Below are 21,825 nucleotides of genomic sequence, written 5' to 3'. Positions count from 1 at the left end.
GGCCAGCAGCCACATGCACAGGCAAGCAGGGTATGGGAACTCGTGAATACTCAGGCAGCAACCAGACATGGCCAGAAATGTTGCAGCACCAGCTCTCGTTCCCATCAGAAAGCACAGAAAAGGTATAACGTGGGCTATACTGCAGCACAGGCAGAAGAGAACAAGAGGCAGCAGCAGATGAAAACAGAACCATGCAGAACACAGCATGGGCAACAAGTGACCTTGGGGCAGAACATCTCAGTGGCCAGCAAGGGAGCGAGCATGGGATTACAGAAGCACTGGGAGGCCAGTTTGCATCCAGAAGAAGAGTGTGCCTGGAAGACAGCTAAGGAAAGGAATGAGAACACTTTGTGATAAACATGGACCTTTCCCCTCCCTCAGAAATCCCAAACCTGTTTGTCAGATAGCAACACACAGTTACATTTGCTCCTGGCTTTGTTGCTTGTTGTATGTAGCTCAAGTACCCTAGGAATGCAACACCTGACAGAAGTTTACTTCAACCCTCTCAATTTATATCGGAACTGCTTCCCCTCCAAAAAGGAAAATTCCCATTTTCCTTGTCCTCCATCCTATCTCACTAATTCACATCTTGCTGGCCAACAGCCCTTGGCCTTTCCTATTCCTCAAACATTGAATTGTCTCAGCAAGGAAGCTCCTGGCTCTCGCCTTGCCCCCAGCTCCAGTTTTTGTTCCAATGTCAGTGATATGCCCTTCCTCCTTTGCAGCATCCTTTTGTGCACAGCTAAGCTCATTCTTCCTCCTTTCCCACTGCCTCTGTCAGCACACACGCTCTGTAGTAGAGAGCCTGGGCACTACAAGTACTTAATATTGAGACCTGTAACAACCTGAAAAATACACACAGCACAAATGTACCCCACTTGCCACAGTTTGTGAAACTCTGACCTTGTGTCAGCACATTGCTGAGCAATTCCTATACCATGGAAAGAAACGTAACACTTCCCATCAAAACAAAACCTCCACATTTGTGCCTGTCATGAGAAATAAGCCAAATCCTTGACAAGGGGTGCAGGGGATGGGGTGGGTGGGTGATATAATGTACTGTATTTAAAAGTAATTTTCTTTGGTTAAAAATAATATTTAGAAAAATCAAATCAGCTAGAGCTTTTATGTTTTGGGTTTTTTGTGGGGTTTTGTTGTGTTTTGTTGTGTTTTTTTTTTAATAAAGTCTAAAGCCAGGGGCTTCCCTGCTCTCTTCCATAAAAATAGAAACACCTCCTCATCCCACCCCGCACCCTCCTCGATCCAAGAACGTAAGAAGCTTCCACGCTGACACTCACGCAGGTGTGCTGGCAGTCTGATCGTGTCTTCCTCCATCCTGATCGCTGGAGGCACTGGGACATGTAGTGGTGACGAGGAAGTGTAATTTGGTACCGGGCTCACTGGAGGTGTGTACGAAATTCTTTCCTGCTGTTAAAAAGAAAGCGGGGAGTGGGGAGGCAGAGAAAAAGGACAACGTGAACTTTGGAACAAACAGAGGTGTGAAACAAGGCAGGGGTGGGGGAAGTGGGTGGAAGGAAGGAAGTGTGCGCGGTGGTGGGGGCGAGCAGCACTAGCAATGCACCCGGCTGCTCGGGGAGCCACGGAGCACAGCACACTTGCAGGCAAGCGCTGCACAGGCGACGTGCTGCCCAGTGCTGCAGCCAGGGTCCGAACAGCTTTTAGGGGAGTAAGTTTCATTTTCAAAAGTTCCATGAAGTTTCCAAGGGTCTTCTCAGAAATTTGCTGAGGGAGGAAAGGGAAATGACACACAAGTGGGGAGACTGAGGTTTTTATGTCACTGAAAATCTTGACAGCAATTCCAGGATACGTGCATGAGTACCATTACAGAAAGTGCCAAAACCACTTAATCTTATGCTAACAGATCAGTCACGATGTGAGTACATTTATCAAGTATTTAATGCTTTACTCCTTCATAGCATTTTAAAAGACACTAAGGAATTAGTTTTCTTGCTGCAGAAAACCATACTCTATCACTAAAACCTACTCTATTTACCCTTGAGTAATGCAGTACTTTTTTTTTCTTGTCTAAACTAGTTATTAGCACTTTCTTTGAAGTAGTTTAACTTGCAACCAAGTAAGTCAGCATACAGAAAGCAGCTACACAAGGACAGTCAAATAGAGTTAAAGGGCAATTTGTTAATGTTGCATGAATTTAATAATTGTCACTGTTAGATTTTTATTTCTGAAAACGTCTGCCAAGAAATTTAAGACTGAAATTTCATTTGATCTGATGGGAAAATTCTTCCATATTCTGAGCCTGTACTCCAATCACAGCACAAATTATACCCTTTGTAAATATACACAGCCACAACTTTACAGGATCATTAAAAAAAATCATTATCATATGCTTCCTAGAAGGCAATGCATGTTACTGCCCAAAACTGTGCTGCTGACATTTAACGATGGCAGTGCAAACAGCACAGATTTACATCCACATACATACCAGAAGCAAAAAGAGCTACCTTCATTTCTGAGCATTTGCAAAAGAGTACCTGTGCAAGAGTATATTGCAAAAGAGTACCCCACCCTGACCCTGATATCTGTCAAATGGAAAAGACAAATTCGTTACTGGAGCAAGAGAAGATAGTTAATTCCATTACAAACTACAACATTCTTATGGTCATGCAGCAGGGAACTAGACTGAGGCCAACAGTGGCACCTACAGAACTTACATTAGCACCGTGACCACCAAAGGGAAAGAAAGGTCTGTACAACATGAGTAAATACCTACTAAATGTACCAAAGCAGAAAACTTTTCAGGCTGACTAGGTGACAAGTCCAAAAAGAAATGGGACATGGAGCACCATGAAAGTCTTGCATCTCTCAGCCACCACTTCAAAGAAAGCCCAGTTCACTCTGGAGAAGGTGCTGCTATCAGCTTGCTGCTCAGGAGCTCACATAGAACCAGAAGTCTTGCCTCAGCATCTGGAGTCCCACCACTACACTATAGCCGCCACTGCTGACAGTCATGGCAGGGAAGACTGATGACATGTAGAGAATTAACTGTTCTAACTATTCTGGGTTTAGACGGGTGGGAAGACAGGCCTGGTTCACTCCACCATCACTATGTTATTTCTGCAATTACAGCCTCCATGGCTTTCAGCTCAGTACTTTTTAACCAGAAATTGTTCAACCTCATGTCCCAGTCTCCCACAAAGCCCTTTAACATCTTACTGCGTTCAGTCAGTTTCTTGCTACTCATCACTGTCCAGGCAACAGAAATCCATTAGCTCATCTGAATTTAGTTTTTCTTAGTTAACAAGCAGGGGTGTTCATTGAGACACGGTGAAAGATGCACCTGTGGAGCTACAAAACATCATTCTGCTTTCACCTTACGCAACTCCTTCCCTGACCCAAAACAGCTGACTACGCTTCACGTTCCTGCAAGGTGCCACTGTCCCTGCCCATTCTGCAATCTCATTGCCCATTTGCACCTTCTCACCATTGGTGCATAATAACAGCGATTCGCAATGAGACCAGCCACTTCCTAGCATTTCCTGCTATGATCCACAGCTCAGATAATCGAACCACACTACAGCTGCTTGTTTTATTGAATGAGAATTTATAAAAAGAGGAACACTTCTGAAACACAGCCACACAGATGCCTGCCTCTGCAAACAGGGACTAGAGGATACATGGGAGATCTGAAGTCCTTTTCTTTCCTCCCGAAGAACACAGGATACAACCCAACCTCAGGTCACAGTGGCTTCAAAGGGTCTTCTCACTGGCCAACAGCAGGAGGAAAGTGCAAGCAGAAGACAAAATCAAATCCAGAACACACACTTCCCTCAACACCCAGGAGGGGCTGTATCAAATGAAGACATTATGCCTTCAATACCTGCTGCCTTTCTCTCCACACTGATCAACCTCCTAAAGGCATACAGTAGCTTGATTTATACCAAGGCAGCTTCATTGAGATTTACTGTTCTAAATAAATACATTTGATTCATTGTTTCCTAGTATTCATAAGAACAGGACAGTAAAAACCAAAAAGAAGTTGCGGAAATGCAGTTACTTTTTTCCATACACCTTGGATGCCCACAGTAATGTGTGAATTGGTAGTATTTGCAGAACACATTTTACAAGGCACAAAGGGGAGTTAGGTATCCGACTCCTACTAGAGCCTTTGAAATGCCCTCTCTTAATAATCCTGCCTTTTTTCCCAGCACCTTTAACCCAAATATCAAAGCAATTTACAGACATTAGTTAAGTCTTTTTCTTTTTATTAGACACACAGACAACTTGAGTTACAGAAAGAGCAAAGCTCAAATGAGCTAAGTAATTTCAGAGTTAAGCTGTCTTGAAAAAGGACAGCATGTGCCTCTCAAGGGCAATACATTTAACAAGTGCATCCTGAAAGCGTTGCCCTTGTAACTGTCCTGGCCAGATTTCCAAAAGGTGTGGAATGGTAATGGCACAGGGAGGTCAAGGCACCAGGCTTGTGGAAAAATGAGCTTCATTTCTGTTTGCAGCATGAGTCAGTAACATGGCTGGAAGCAGAACTGAAAACATCAGTCCAGTTCTACAACCTACCATAGCTCTGTGCTTCAGCTACACGCAACTCTTGGCCTACACGGATGCAAGAACACACAAGGTCACCTTCCCTCCTCCAAGCATTTTGAGGCTTTTTAGAGTCACACGACCAGGAGGTACCTGTTGTGCTCACACTACTGAGAACAGATTTGCTTTAATCTTCACAATTCCAGAACTGCCTAGTGCTTCTCTCTATGGGATCTATCAAACAAAAACATGGCTGTTATCTCATGCTTCTAAGGTTATGCAACCAGACACTCCATCTACTAAGAATTTTTCTGAAAGAATTTCCTAAACAGTCCATCTAATAATTCCTTTTGCATTAAGGCCAAGAATAGATCATTCAATGGCAGGGCTGTTCAAGCAACAGCTTTGGAGGAAGGATAGGTAGCGCTGGTAGCAGAACCAGCATGAACCTTGCGTGTACTTGAGCCAACTGCCTTACTTCAGTTCAGTCTCCTGGTAAAAGAGGCTAAACCAATACACATTTGGTGTGGTCCTTTGAGATTATTGGTGATGAGTGCTAGGAAAGAGATTGCCAGTACCACGTTCCAGAATGCTGCCTTCCAGGGGACTCTATAAACATTTAAACCCACAAGTAACCAAACGCTCTGGCCCAAAAAACTGCCACGTACAAGCAACTTCAAAATAACAGCTCCCTAGTATTTTGCCAGTAGCCACAATGAGGTGGATAAAACAGTTGGCATATTGCTTGCTGTCATCATTTTTAAAGGCTTCTTCAGCTTCCAGTGAGTCAGGAAAGTTTCACCATGGAATTTCACCTTGACTACAATAAAGGAAGAGATGCATTAAGTAAACCTTTACACAGACCCTCCCTGGAGAGCACTAGTGGCTGGTGCTCCAACAGTGCCATCTAGACAATCACCGAGGTCTGCTAAGAGTGGGGCACACTTTCACCTCCCCGATCTAGCAGGGACAGATTGAAACACATGGCTAAGAATCAAGACAAGCTATGGTTTTCTTCTCTTTGTACTAGAAAAGTACACAATACTAAACATCCAGGTGCTGAGAAAGACTTAGATCATCCTGTCTAAAAAAGGCAGGTAACTCAGAAGATATATTGATCATGATTATCTAGTAGGAATGTAGATAACAGCTGACTAGACTCCTAATGTCATCAAAGCACACACAGATTTCAGTTTGAAGAACTGGGGTAGATCCTTCACAGACAAAACCTACCTGAACAGTTAGAAAATTCTGTCAGGAACACAAATAATTTCTATTGCTAAAATAAGAATAATGATAAAAAACATTTTCAAAATTGCAAAATTAAATTTATAGCCATTTTTTTAAAAAAAGTCTTAACAGTTGAGGATAAGTGAGGCTGCAAGTAAAAACAGCTTCACATTTTTGTTAAAATCACACTCTTCCAAACTCCAAAGCAGCAGCCTTCATCGTGAATGTTCTCCAGCTTACAGTCTGATAGTTTTTTTGTCCCTTTACTAACTTCACTCAGATGGCAGGAACGAAGGAAATACATGTTTTTGCAGAAATGATAATACAATATGTAAGAAAGCATGCTAAGCAAGCCCTCAAATTGTCCCAATGACATGACTACTTTAGTAGTTGGATAGGCAGTATACTACAACTTTTTTTAATTGATAAAGCAAAGAAATGCATTACCTATGCAGCAGTTTTCAGGAAACCAAAACAGCCAAGGTGGTGTGCAAATACCCTGTGCTGGACAGAAAAGGCATCTATCTGACTTATCACTGCATAAAAACTTACTGCTATACCCCATATAATGATACCACACAGGGTGAAATTCACCAAGAGTAAAAGCTGACATGTATTTGCCCCCCAGGCTGCTGGTGTATGTGTGCCACTCCATGCCTGCCCTGTTGCATTTGCTGTTCACCTTTGCTTCTCCAAATAGCCCAGACCCCTCTTGCTCCCCAGAGAAGCAGGTGTTACTGCAAGGTGGAGATAGAGTAATTTCTGCTGTGATAACTACTGGGAAGCCCACAGTTAGAAGTAAAGGCAGAGTTACCTCACAGGACATCCTTGCTTACTCACAGGACTGTGGCAGCAAGACACTGCTTTAAGGGAAGCCTCTAGCTCCCTGGGTATCATCCCATCACCCTGCTCCAGCTCCTCGCCTGTGGGATGTCCACTCAGAGGGGGCAGCACTAGCAAGTGGGGCACATGTTCTGGTGCCCTTGTAGATTTCTGAGGAAGCCCTAGGCTTAACAATCCCCGAGAAACATGTCCTTGGCCTGTGTAAATCAAGGTCTGAAATACATGGTTGTAGCTCTCAGGACTGTGAAAGCTGGACACAACACTGTATACTGCGAATCATGGAGGACATTCATCTCTTGCAAGCACACGGGACCAGAGCTGCTATCTCTTTCAGCAAGCACACTGAGGCACGGGAAGTGGAAAGACAAGCCAAGGGACCAGGAGCTGTGGGGAGTCGGGGCAGGGGGGGCTGTTTGGCTGGTTTTGCTGCTGAGGATCCTCCTAGGGGTAGGTACCTTATGTATGGCAGAGCAGGGGAAATGGCCTTAGAGAAAGGGTTATTGAGGGGGAATGAGGCTCTTGCAGGAAAGATTCAGAAGGCCCTGCATGTCTGGGCACTCAGCCGGGCAATGCCAGCAAACCAGCCACAGAGTAGCACAGGGGACAACAGCCGAAGATTCAAGTAAGTTAATCATTAGGGAAACAAGCGAGGGGAAGACCAAAGGAAAGGAAGACGGTGTTCACCAGTGTTTTGTATGCAATACTATAGCTGGATATGAAAGTCCAAGAGACCACTATGAGATGAGTTACAGGAAGGAGGGGGGAAATCAGAGCCCTTAAGAGACTGTATGGCACTGGATACACAATTAAAATGTTTTGGGATTTTGGTCAATGTTACAGCTTGCATACTCCACCTTCTGCCAGGGACAAAGGATCAGGCTCCAGAAAAAGCAAAGTAGAGGAGCTCTGCAGTACCGGGGTATGAATTAAACTCTCCACTTCCCTCCCTTCCCCCAGCTGCTGTCGTCTTCTTAATTTCCATGGCAGACTTCTCATTTTTAATCCCATTAATACAGCAATTCACGTCAAATCTATAGCAGCATAATCAGCACACTATCAGTAATTAGAGAAATTAAAACAAACACAGCTCTCTGGAATGGACCTTATGCAAAGCAGCACTGGGAAAAGATTAACATCTCATTTCCTGCGCATAGAGAGCAGAGATTGTCTCAGTGACCTTCGTGATTTTGTGAAGTTCAGTTCCTCCCTGCCTCCTCCCTCCAGCCTGCCTCTGACGAACCTCCTGGCACAGGGGCAGGAGATGGCTAGCCTCTCACATCTCAATCCTTACTCAAGCAAATAAGAAACACACATCAAAGTGCAACAGTTCATCACAAAAGGGAAAGGGAAAGGAGACAGTGGGTAAGTTCATGCTTCTCCCAAAATTATTACAGCCACTGTTCTAATTAAACTAAAATTGTACAGACAGCAATACTGATGCACTTGAGTGTTGTGAAAAGGCAGCTTGCAGAGGTCAATGTTGTTGTTGAAAATGCCATGATACAGTTGCATTATTGTCTAAGCACTGCAAAATACCTCAAATTAGCAAATATAAATGAAGCAAAAAACTAGCTGAACCACATGCTCAAAAAGTATTTCTGCACTGAGGTCACTGCTAATGGGGGAATAGAAACAGGCTGTTGGAAGATAGTATCAGGTAAAACTACAGGACAATATTAAGGCAAAAAGCTTAGTAAGATTCATGAAAGGATTAGTCATTTATATTAATAATAAAGAATGTTATCCATAGATAACCCAGCTAGGCAGCAAAAAATATATATGGGAGACAGATTCTGGTTCAGAATTTGGCAGTGGAATCATGGCAAAACGGGAGTAAAGACATATCTATTTGATGTGAAAGACTCTTCCAACCACCCTTCTGAAGCAAGGCTCCAAAAGGTGGCAGTAAAGCTGGGACTTGGCCCACCTAACCTACACTACTTCAAGGCAGAAGACAATCACAGATTCAACTGCCTGATGTTAAGAAACTGTCTGTCCTTGGCTCCTTTCCACATGCAACTCCAAAATCTGCGTTGTGGGGTTGTCACTGCAACACTCCTCTGGAGAACTTGCTATTGACCTCCATTTAAGCAGGGCATGGAGGAAGGTGGGCCACCGCTCTGATCCACAGGGCATCTCCTTTTGCACCTACATCATGATTTTGTTAGCACACTCGCTTAGCACAAAGTAAAACATAAGACTCAAAGAGTTTATTGCACAGCTAGAAAAAAACCCCATAGGTTTTTAAGTACTGTAGCCAGCGAGTAAGCAGCAGGGAAGGCAACAGAGAAAGACTTTCCAGGCTTAGACAGCTGCGTGTCAGAGATACTTCACTGCATATTTTTCGTGTTCTCTTTTCTAAAACAGGGAGTGCTGGGAAGCCTCGTCTCTGTAACATACGGTGGTTGTACAACTCTGCCTGTATGCGTGGGAATTCACCCTGAATGCCCGTTATTGGAGTCATACGCTCACGTCAGTGCAAAATTTCTGGAGTTTCTGGAGGCCATGAAACTGAGACGGGAAAACCAAGGGGAAACATGGTGTACAGGGAGCTGCCCTCTCACATGTTAAGGGAAAGAAGAATCCTGGAGCTCCTCCTCAGCATCTCAGGGCTGACATGGCAGCACAAACCTTTTCACTTGGTTGCATCATGGAGCTGTCAATATACTGGCAAGCTGCAATGTTACTATGTATTCAAACACATTTCCAAGGACAATCAGAATTTCTGCTCTTTCTACAAGGGTTGTTTCTGAACATTTTTACTGAAGCTACAATTACCATGAACAGGATCCTTCACAGCAAGGGATATCAAATGTTTCCATAGCACAAACCACAGGTCAGAACTGTCACATGGACAAGGTCAATTCATTCACTGCCATGGATTATCTACATGCCCATCAGTTAAGTAGTGGAAAAATCATGGGAGAGTAATTCACATGAAAGTCATAGCTTCTTTTAATCCTCAGTCACTGACGGAAACAAAATTCCTGAGCTACAACACTCTGAAATACACACTTCAAAAATAGAATTTAAAAACATAAGAAATGACCCTTCTTGGTCCCATTGCACACCTGGACTCTGCTCCCATCTATACCTGCAAAATTCTCCAGTGATTTTAAAAAAAAAAAATGGTTCTGGTCCTGATTTACATTAGTGGAAGTAAAAGTTCACATCTTTGTCTTCTCCAGTTCAATCACTCAAGTTTACCCTCTTCCCTTATCTACACAAAATCAGTTTGAACCTGAGGGTGAACAGTATGTATATATACCTCTTTGGAAACAAATCGCATCATGACATGCATAATTATCCTATATCTGTTACCATTTAAAACTACAGACACATCCAAAAAACAGCTGCTTTAACAAACCAGAAAAAAGTTCTTTATGTGTGATCACATAGGTGCCTATCCTGATAAGCATGAGAACTTCTCTCCTCTACAAAGAAAAGTTAACTACTGCTGGAGGCACTGAGAAGACAGCCCTGATTGCAGGCTTGAGTTCTGGCACTGGAAGACCACTCAGACCAGAGAACTGGTGTACCTACTTGTTATCCTGTGAGACAATAGTTTAACCTTGCATGGGTGACATCTTTACGACTTTCCTCACCATCAAAACAGAATACTATTGGCATACAAAGCACCACTGCATTTTCATGACAGCATTTCATCACACTTCAGACTTCTGGCAGACTTTCCATGAAAAAGGATCTACCAAATACACAGATAAGCCTGGGGGTGCCATGACAGGGTCTAACCCTACACATTACAGTTGCTGCTCCTAAAGGTTCAAGTGGCATAAAAGGAACTCAGCATACACAGCATGCCAGGGAGTGTGCTATATCCCCTTGTTCAACAACTCTAAGTAGGTAAAGGCAACTTTCCAGAGGGAATCTAGGCCATCCCAGGAAAAGAATAGCTATAATAAGGGCTGTTGGTGAAAAAATGGGCAGATCCACTTGGGTGCCCAGGAAAACTGAACAGAATCCACAAAGAGAGAAAGACGGCCAAACAAAATACTCATTCTCAAAGACTGTCTTAATAGGCTAGTCCAGAAACAAGTGGTGATGGATATTTGCCACTATAAAAATATGAGAACGACTCAGGTTATTTGACTCCCAGCATATTAAATGCAGAGGGAGTTCCTAAAAAGGACCATACTTGCACTGACCTTGTCTATTGTACAGAAACTGGATATGGAAGAAACATCAAATTACGATCTTCCTCTCACACTATCTTTCACCTACTCCAGCCACTTACTTTTTAACGTGCACAACATGAGAACAGTGTGACTAAAAAAGGAAACTCTAGCTGACAAAGGAAAGTATATAAAAAACAGCTGATAGGATTTCACTTGGAATACTGAAACCTGCATATTTCAGGCTCTTCATTCTGCATCATATATACACACACATCTATATATGCAGGTCAGACAATTTTTACAAGAGTCAGAAGGTCTAGCTTGTAAGGAAGGAATAAAGGAACTACAGAGATGGAAAGAGATATGATAGATACAGCCCAACAACCAAAAGGAAAGAAAAAAAGAAACAGAGGGAAGGCAAGATAATCTGGAAGACATACCGCAGAAGGACAAGCTAGTAAGAAGCTGTGATTAAAACACTGAAGGAATCAGAGTTACATGAAAAGAAATAAAACCTACAGACAGGTGAACCTGTACAAGAGTCGGGGTTGGGTTTCTTTTACAATGTATTTAACGATTTAGCAGCTTTTGGAGGGTCTTTCCGGTTAGCAACCTATGGGTCTGAGAATGCAAATGATAAGAAACTGAACTTCTTGCTGATCAGTGCATCAGACACAAAACATTACTTAGAAAAAGTAAACAAGCCACCTGGGGGATAGCTTGAGGCACAGAAAGATGTTATTTGCTATACAAAACGTGGTCCTTCCAGCACAGAACCATTGGGATTGGCAGAACTTTAAGGAGACTTTTTAAATAAGTTTGTACAGACACAGCCGGTCATGGTACAGCATATCTGACTCAAGAAAAGATGAGCTTTCACATGTGTTTGAAAAGGTGATGCTTCCGAGCAAGCGATCCTTTTAAGAAAGGATAGGTGAGAGGAGAGCAGAGCCTGAATTTGACTGTATTCCAGGGACAATGACAGGGTCAAGTGATGGCTCTTTATTAAATGCTTTCTCCTCCATTAATGCTGCACACTCTAATGATTTGGCCATTACCATTAACAAATCTGCAATGTCCCTGCCTGGAGCTAGTAAGTAATGAACTAAGCGGATGAATATTCTGTTGTGTAAGGAGAGCTATTAGCAAACCTTTCCCAACTGCTCTGAAAACAAGAGATGCCTTCCAGGTATGTCCTGTCCATGTGACAGGGTACATCCCACACAGCCCTTATTCCTTCACTCTGGAAATTCCAGCGGCACTCCCAGTACTCAGCAGGGGAACAAGATGTGGATCACCCCCTGCATAGTGCTGCTGTATAGGGCTGGGTGGCAGATGCCACACCACAAAGCACGTGGAGGGTGTGTGGGGGAGCTCCATGGAAGTGATTTGAAGAGAAATGGTGAGAAGGACAGAAGTCTGTTCCCAGACCTGCTACTGATTCTCCAAAACAAGCTGTGGCGTTTACCACAGCCCTCATTGCTTTGGTTGTATCAACAGGGCAATGGGATAATGCTGATCCCACAGGTCTGTCAAGCCCTGGGATGGCCAAGTACAAAAAATCCCAGTTTAGCTGCTCTCCTTCTGCCATAGTTTTTCCTGTTTGTTAAGTTCCCCAATTGTTTTAATTGTTCCTTTCAACCTTTGCATCACTTTTTGTTCTTCCTCAAATTATTATTTTGTTTTAGCTCATAATCCCAAAGCACTGGTTGTGATATTGCTCCTGGCAGAAGAGAAGTGCTGAAGTTTCACTTTGGTTATCTTTGGCTTGTTTTCACAGCTATGCATTGCTGGTTCACAGCTGAATGGACACTAGTGAGAGCCACTCCATCCTTACCATAAGGCTGCTTATGAGCTGCAAATATTGCCTCACTATATAAATGACAAGCTTGGGAACTGAGCCAGCTGATGGAGCAAACTGCAGCCACCTTTAAGAAAAAGTGTGAAGTGCTAGTCCTGGGCCTGTCTTGACTCAATCTGAAGGCTCATCCACAGTCCTCATTATTACACTATTTCAGTATTTCCTGTAATACCTTTACCACTTTCCTGCAATGAGGAGAAGGATTATTATAGCTTTACACATGAAGGGACCAAAACATATGCAAATTAGGTGGTTAGCCCATCAGGAGCACAGGGTGCACGAAAACCTACTTCAACACCTTAGAAAATATTCTCTCCTCAGAACTCTATCGGGATCTGAACCCAGCCGTTAGGCCTTGACATTTATATAGTGATGGCACTCACAGGCAAGCTGAACCACAGGGCCATTGTCCAAGACACTGCAGAACCACCGAGCAGAGGACTGCCCTGAAGAGCTCAAAGCCAAAACAGTCAAGGTTGAGAAGCACCAGAGGATCTTTTTAAATCCTCTTTTACAATTGGGAACAGAGATGTAGGAAGAAGCAGCAAGTTGCCTACTTCCCATTTCGCCACTCTACCCATATGGCCGTGTTTCTGAGATTATATTGCTGCTCTGGAAACAGCAGGATGAGCTACAAGAGAGAAGTAAAATGATATAGTCATCATGCAAAAGCTATGAGAAGACATCATTCCACTTTGCATTTTAGCACCGATTTTAAACACTCTCCCCATGAGCATTTTTGATTTCTAATGCTCCTCCTTGTCAAAGCACTGACTGAAATCCTTTGACTCACAAGTGGTAGCAGAGATGGCCTGCATCAGAAGAAAGCTGTGAACCCGTTCCAGAAACACATCCCTCCTCTGCCATAAGAATCAGGGACAGAGGCACTTCAACCCTTCCCACAGTTACACAACGGCACAGATCCAGTTAGGAAGGCAGGTCTCCTTACCAACCCAGCTCACTGCTAAATGGCCTTAAAAACCAGCATAGTTTTCTGCTGGCACAAGCAAAGCAAAACAGGGGGGCATCAATCACCCCCCTCTAATCAAGCAGGGTGTGTTTAACACTCGAGCTGAGCTGTGAGACTGTCAGAGGAGATGGGGGAATAGAAAAAAAACCACCCAACCAACCTGCTTACAAGAAGCATGACAAAACAGTTCTGTTCCTACAGCCAAGAAGGTGACTGGGACAATTGCCCAAGAATAGGAACATTCCCAGTATTTGAGGACACACATGTTCCTTCTAGCAAGCATCCTCCAGCCCCTTCCACCACATGACCTTCCCCACGGTCCTGCTCACACATAGTGATGGCTGAGGCTTCCATTAGGGGAAAATTAACTGGAATTTAAAAAAAAAAATATATATATATTAAAAAAAAAAAACCTGGCAACAAAGACATGAGAGTTTTCCTGGCATTTCTCCTGTTTATACAGGACCTGCCAAACCGGTTGTGAGATTTTTATTCTGCTTTCTTTTCCACAAAGTCCTTCGAAAGGCAGAATAACAGAAAGGAAATAAGGAAAAAGTTTGGTTATATAGGTCCAAAGATCAATCCCTTGGTAACACAGCTGAAAAATAAAAAATTAACTAGAATCTTCCTAAATTTATTTTGAACATCCAAAGACCATAGTTGTTTATGTTTATTATTAAGACTGTGTTGAGGTAAAGCAGCTGTTTTGAATAGTGAGAGGCAGTCCCATTTCAAATTGTTCTAACATCTGAACAGGTAAGTTCTGTGGCAGATAAAATGAGAAACTGAAGCACAGAGCAGTCAAACGAACTGCTCAAGGTAGGCAGAGCCAGGAACAGGGAGCAGGTCTTCTGAGCATTTACCTGGCTTCCCCTATGTACACATGCTTAATTCCCAACCAAGGCTGGGCTACTGTATGTGGATATGGAAGCCTTATCTCAAACACCAAACAGTTTCCAATCCGAGAAAATTATGCTGCTTTATCCTCCTATAACGCACCAGACAAAAAATAATGATCATCAATTGCAACTGCCTGGCTGTAAGTCCGCTGCCAGGGATCAGAAGACCAGAAGTGGTAACAAATTTTATAGTAAACATTTCCCTCAATACACACAATCTTGCTAAGAATCAACACATTGCACCAAAAATAGCCCTTTCAATTTCTACACAGGGTTTTTTTAATGTTGAGGTTTGCTGGGTTTTTTTCAGAATAACTTGTCTCAAGCACAGCAGCACACTGTGGTCCTACACTTTCCAAGTGGAACATTTAGTCTTCAATTCAGAAGAAATATATGTTTCAGTATTAATTTTGCTATCCACATTCAAAATCCTGAAGCAAAATGAAAAATAACATGCAAGTTTAGCCTTCCATTCAGAGCACTCTTGTCTTGCTCTGATGTCAGAATTTCCTCACAGAACAAAAATTCTATGGGCATGAGAAAAAAAAAAGGGGGGGGGGGGGGGGGCAGCGATAGGGAATCAATCGAGTATACCAAACCAGTCACCCTACCCACACAGCCCTGGGTGCCCGCTGTTTACTCAGGTGTCCCTGTCTTCTCCAATGGCACAGAAAGCATGGCCTTCCCCTCTGACACTCACGTATCACTCCACTCTTTCACCCGCGAGGCCACGCAGTACACATGGAGCCTGCCACTCAGATGGTCCTGGTTTAACTGACATGGTAAATATTCATTTCCACCGGGCTGTATAATAAAGGATGAGATAAAACCTTGAGCAAATAAATGGGCAAAGTTCGAGCTTACAGCTGCTCCCAAAGGGCCACTTTGAGCTGACACACCTGCTTCTCTGGCAACTAGTTTTGCTCCCGAAGGCTTGGGCTTCACAGGGCTGCCTTGCCTCAGCAGGGCTGGGCGATGTACTTATACAGGATCTGCCTGTCAGGCACAAGGATCCCAAAGTGATTTAAAAACAATTTCTGAGGGATTTACAAACTTACTGCACAAGTAAATGGGCACCACTGCTTGCACACCTGAAAATAAAAAAAAATAATCATTCACAAGGTTCCAGTTACATCAGAAAGGCAGCTGTACAGGAACCCTTAAAATAATCTTAAATGAGAACAGCCAGCCCTCCTGACCCTGCAAGCCCAACAGAAACACCATCCCCTATGGCTGTAAGCTGTCTAAGCTGGTCCAGCTCCCTCTGTGGCCACCCTGGAGGGGTTCAATAGTAATATCTACATTCGTAACCACTTGGGAGTGTGAGGAAGGATCTCTCATAACAGCCTAGATGTTTATAACTTGTGTGGATCAGACTTCACGGGTATAGTGCAGCCATCCTACACAGGCTCCTCCTCCACAGCATGCATGCTTGAGCCACTTTTAGGCTCAGACATTCAGACAGCCCACTAATGGCAGGCATGGTTCTTCACACCAGGAGAATCCAATCTGAATGAGACAGAACGGTGCACGCCGTATGCATGATGGCATGATATTCACACAATAAACTGCAATCATCACACAACCAGCAATGACTCCACTTGCCTCTTGCCTGCTAATCCAGTGCTAAAATTACATAACTCTAAACTGCCACAGAAAACTGCATTTATTTATTTACTCCAAAAGCTTCTCATCTTCATGTCCCCATCCAGACTAGAATCCTAGCAATAAAAACACAATGACCCAAGGCCCCAGGCAGGAAATACTAAAGATACTAACACATCTAAAAGCAGAGTAGCCTCATTTGTACAGAACCCTAAAGCTTTTTGTTAGATTAGTTGATATAGGTGGAAGAGTAGACAGGCTCCCAGGCAAAGCTCTTCTGTCTTTCAACACATGCACACACATATGCACATACACTTATATATGCGTATTACATACTGCCATTGCTACTTTAACCTTAATGTCAAAATTTATAGTAATAATCAGGAACTTGTGCTGAAAGTCATCTTGACGTGCAGAATTAAACTCTATAACTCAGGATAAGTTATAAAGCAGGTATGTTTATTGCGGCACCAGGTCCAAGGGGGTTCACTCCTCCTAACTTGCACACCTACTTGTACTCACAATACATATCTATACAGTGAAGTTGGTTAAGTTGGTTAGTTCTGCCCAAAGTCTACACCTACTAACTAAGTACTGGTTAAATTGCTTTCTTGCTTCAATTTAAAGGTACAGTTCATTTTAAATTTACTGGGCATGCTCCCCAAGCGGAGGATTCACTCTCTTGGGGGGAGGGTGCATTTGAGTAGGAGGTCGTGATCTCCCAGTACCACAATTATTTTATCCTAGTGCCCTTGAGTCTTAGCACTTCAGTACTTTTTCTTTTAGCAATTAGCACATCCTTGTCAGAAGGCTACTGATCTACATTTTTGTGGAGCTCATCTGCATCTGTACTAACTGTCCCTTCTGAAGTGCTGAGCGGGCTGAGCCCCAGACCTTCTTCGCACCCAGCAAGGCTCCTGCCTGCCTGTTGATGGTTCCTGTTATCTACAATTCCTGCCTGTAGTTTTAGGTTTTTCACTACATTTTCTCGCATCACTCACCTCCTCTGCCCCCTCTGGGTGGCGCCGGGGACGGGGGTTCTGCCCTGCCCCAGCGCCAGCGCCCGCCGTGGCCTGCGGCCCCTCAGGGGGAACAGGCCTCCTCTCCGGGGGCTGCAGCTCCCTCCTTCCCTGCCCTCTGTGCTCCCAGGGCCCTTCCTCACATTTCTTTCCCTCACACCTCGTTGTCTCCGTGGTGTTTCACCCGTCCTGAAGCAGGTTTTCCTCAGGGTGCCGCGGCCAAGCGGCTGGGCCGGGCCCTGCGACGGGCGGCTGCTGGGCAAGCCTCGCCTCACAGGGACCCCTCACATCAATCTCAACTTGGAAGTGTGTAAAAATAAATGCAAGAACTTTGATGTTGCATAAACTGATCTTAAAAAAAAAAAATCTATGAGCAAACATGCACATTCCTACTGACACCAGGAACTACAGGTTTTGATGAACACTGGAAATTGCAGAAGCGGGAAATGGAGATACTGGTATCTTTAGTGAGCAGAAATACCTGCCCCTATTATTTGCAATAGCTGGCTGGTGACATCGTCTGTGATATATTGCAGCACGACAATACCCCTTGCCATAGCTAAGCCTGTAATTACAGAACAAATGAAAAAAAAATGGATCAACCCTGTCGGAAGGTGCATATAGCACCCTTGGCACAACAGAAAATATTATTATTAGATGTACCCAGAGTTCCTACTTTGGGGAGAGAATGAAGAAGCCTGTTACTAAAAGACAGGTGAGAATTTAGGGGCACAAATTCACTAGCGCATAGGAAAAATGGGAAACACTGACAGCCCCAGATATAGCGGAGAACACAGAAAAGAATCAGATCTCACTGATGAGGGTGGAAAGAAAACACAAGACACCCGTGAGAGTAAGTGGGAGGAAACTCCACAGACTCCCTGGTCTGCAGAAGCAGCGATGACTCTTAACTTCAAGGTTTAACTATAAAAACTTTTTTATTAAAGGTGGTAGGGGTTTTTTGCCCCCTCTCTATGGAAACACAGAGTTCTAAGGGCACTAGGTGTGCCAACTTCAGACACAACAACTGCAAATCCAAATACCTCAGCAAGTCTTACAGAACAGAGACCAAAGTATGTTTGTGTTCACTATTGAGAAGACCTACAGCTGCCTGTTAATACAATGAATAAATCAAGTCTTTTTCTCTAAAATAAGAACATTTTATTCCACCCTCACACCCTAGCAAAACTGGTCCTTCTGATTAAACCATAAACCATAAAAATGGGAAATTTCTTTTGGTCATTGTGGATCCATTAAAATTAGCTGCACCTGAAACAAAGCTGCCCCATTCTTTGCAGAGACACAACTCAATGCTAATCTTGCAATAAAACTCATTGCCATGCTAGGGGTCATCTGGGTGGGGTGGGGTGTTGTCTTGTATTAATACAAACTAACTTACCTCTGTACATAAGAAAAAACACCCCACAAATCATGCACCAAACATAGCATGCTGCTGGTCTCAAAAGTGGTGTTTCAACTTATGGAAATCACCCAAAGCAGTCTCTCTGAAGCAAACGTGGGCTAGTACATTTTACAACTGTGTTAATTAATAGGAGTCAAATGTTATCTCTTCATTTCAATTTCTACTGGACCACAAATTCCCATCTAGTCAAAACTCAGGGTTTACTAAACAATTGCAGGATTTAATTGCTGCTCCTTACCACCCTGCCACCATTAGTTACAAACCTGAAGCAAACTAGACAGAAGACAATGCATGAGTGCTCCTTATCTGCTCCAGAGCAAAGTCCAGGGGCTTACCTGAAGCTACTGGGGGTTCAAACCAAAGCAAAAGTGACCCTCAGGTTAAACAAAAGCATTTGATTAGCTACACACAGTGACTGCATCAGCAGCTGCAGAGTTAATGTAACTAGGGTTGTTCACTCTCTACTATTTTCATAACTTGAGTTTAAACCACTTAAGCTCAAGGAGAAAGCAACACTCTAGTGGAGGTAAAGGATGTGCATATGAACAGGAGGGAGAGTAGTGGGGAAACTGGAGTTCCAAGGTATACTGCCAGAGCAGTGACAAAATTTTAGTGGTCAGTCTCTCAAGATGGTTTTTTTTCTACTAAAGGATGTCATTTAAGGCATGCAATCTACATCAGTATTCAAAAATGACAACAAAAATACCCCACACCATGCTCCTCAACTCCAAAAAATCTAGCACAAGTGATACATCTGTGTTTTCACATACTATGTATACATTTAAAATATCTACCTTCCCCTTCCCCGTATCCACAGATTACTCCTAAACTCCTGGCAGCCAATCTGCAACTGGGATTACCCTCATCACTATACAAGTGCTTTGTTCCCTGACACAGATTTAGACAGGCAATTTCTGTCATTAAAACATTAGCACCCACACGACTATTTGCCTGTCTTTTCCTTTGTATCTTTTTCTACCTATCAATTTCAGAAACTGTTGTTCCAAAGAAAAGGCAGGGGAGGGTGGTAGGGTGGTGGTAAGCTTTGTTCACTTACACTCACACACACAGACACCAAATCTGGGCCAAGAGTAGGTAAAGCATCACTCAGAGAGCCAGGACTAATTTCTAAACATATACAGAAGGTGAAGGCATAGTTCTCCATGCTAGCTATTATTTGCCACACCAGTGTGGATAGCAAAAGCCTAAATAAGCTTTGATGACTGAGGAGCAGGGCCTGACTGAGCTTTGAGAGCAGAAGGGGTAAGGCCACATGGATCCTCTCTGCTCTTGCACTGCACTTGAGGTTATGATTCTCTCCTGCATCTATACAAACTTTGGCCAAAATGTCATCTCAATTTTCAGAAAAATTCAAGTCTATATAAAAAAAATCTGTACCTGATTATTCTAGGTGATGTATGAGCACCTTAAGGATGATTGTCCAAACAGTAGATGTCATACGCTGTTTCATTGCTGTCATTCAGCTAGAATTCAGAAATACAAACCTTTATTTAAAGACTTCCAAAGCCAATGGCGGGGAGGGGGGTGGGGAGGAACTTACAGGAAAAAAACAACCCATAAATTATTTCTTCAGTTAAATTTTACTTACACTGATGCAACAGATCTCCTTCAGTACTGCAAAGCCCCCAAAGTCTACTTGAACTTTGGCCTCATTTTCTTCAAGTTTCATGCAGAAAACAGGCTTCCAGACAACTTGGACATGATTTTGTCCCTATAAAAGTACTTGAACCATAGATTAAACAAACTTTGACTCTTCTTAATCTCCTTACCGTGGAGATGGTTGTTCACACTTCTCTTTCACAGCCTGCTGCTGCTGAAGTGCATCTAATGTGACCCACGTAAGTTAAGATTTTAGGTGGGGAATTATCAGCAGGGACAGGCAGATCCTCAAGATGCAAAAGGTGCTGCTCTCGTGATGACATCATTTGTAATGAAAAACCACAGGAGAAATCTCCTGACTCTCTCAACTATGTCAAAGCAGAATTTTGTCAAGTAAAAATCTTGTCCAGAGTTTCTCATCAGTGGCTCTGTGGAGGGAATATTACAACATATTTCCTTTTAAAGCACTGTCAGCTGCTTCTGTCAAACCACAAACATCAGATCATGAAGCCCTTAATAAATCTTCAGCACCAGGCAATTTTGGGAGGCAACTAAAGCATGGCACAAGAGAATGGCTCCAGCACTAAAGGAAAAGTCTGTCGTTACATGATAGGTCACAGCTACTTCCCCTTGGACAGAGCTGAGGGAGAGAACAAGCCCATCTCTCACTACAGTCATTCCACTAATGCCCATGCTCATTGCTTAATCCCATCTCAAGTCTTGTGCTGTGTCCTTCCTAGCAAAACATGAAATCGGCAGGAAACAGAGACAGTTTACAAAGTGCATGCTGCTACTGAGCACGAGCCTGCTCATTTGCAACAGTAGTTAAATTTAGTATAAAAGAGAGGGCCTGAAAGAAGGGATGCTTTGCACCACCAGGCTCACAAGCCCATTTTTGCTTTAGCGCTTTTCCTCCCTTCCGTCCCCCATCATCTTGCAAAGCACAGTCACTTCCTCACTAGCTAGTAGGGGGATGAAAACTGAACTGAGCAGATGTTGCATGGCTCATGATAGAGGGTGAGGAACGTTAACATACAGAGTGCACGCATAATAGCTGGAGAGGCAGAGGAGCCCGGGTTTGAAGGGAAGACCTCCTGACCCAGGGTGGTAACTCTGCCCAATCAAGCCAGCAGATGGGTGGCAGCAGGTCAGCCCGAGCAACACTGGGATCACAAAATACATCATGGCAATGAACCACCTGCTGATTAAAGCTGCTAAGGGATAATTTCAATTACCTGAACCTGAAACCCGGCCTACAGGCAGACAGGAATGGCACCTCAGCTGCGCAGCTCAAACTAAGCCATGTGCCAGCACTAAGTTCACAGCAGGGTTTAGATTATGAGGGAGGGGAGTCTCTTTGCCCCCCCCCCCCCCCCCCCCGAATGAGGGGACTCTGCTGCAAGGCAAACCCTGTACTAGAAATGCTAAGAGACCGCACTGGCAAGGCCAGGGGTGGTGATGTGAGGCCAGGCACAAGGAATTGCCCCACATGCCCAGCCAGCAGAAGGGCAACCATCACCATACTTGTTACACTAGCTTCACCCTGCATGCTTCGCTTTTCTCTATGGGTGTGAGAAAGCCGCGGCTCCCAGCAAAATATCCCTTTTACACCAATTAGGTTCTGAAGTCCTGGGCAGATTTCAGGCACACATGCACAGCCAACCACAATGTATCACATCAGCTGCATTGCTGCCTTCT

The 21,825-nt window shown here is 43.7% G+C and overlaps 1 protein-coding gene across 6 annotated transcripts in view; it reads right to left on the bottom strand.

The window, feature by feature from the left end:
- The window catches only part of ETV6 (ETS variant transcription factor 6), a 139,968-nt gene that overhangs the window by 90,813 nt on the left and 27,330 nt on the right, over window positions 1-21,825 (bottom strand). For 4 of the 6 annotated variants that reach the window (XM_056339909.1, XM_056339906.1, XM_056339908.1 and 1 more), the window contains one exon: window positions 1,299-1,428. In XM_056339909.1, coding sequence (XP_056195884.1) covers window positions 1,299-1,335 — 37 coding nt within the window. In that variant the 5' untranslated portion in view covers window positions 1,336-1,428. Of the gene's footprint in view, window positions 1-1,298; window positions 1,429-19,905; window positions 19,922-21,825 lie in introns of those variants that run through there. The other 2 variants (XM_056339910.1, XM_056339907.1) reach the window with 2 other exon arrangements.

Source organism: Falco biarmicus, chromosome 5 (assembly GCF_023638135.1).
Source record: "Falco biarmicus isolate bFalBia1 chromosome 5, bFalBia1.pri, whole genome shotgun sequence".
NCBI classification, from domain to species: domain Eukaryota; kingdom Metazoa; phylum Chordata; class Aves; order Falconiformes; family Falconidae; genus Falco; species Falco biarmicus.
Note: the sequence above shows the minus strand (reverse complement) of the source record. Positions and strands in the feature narration are given on the sequence as shown.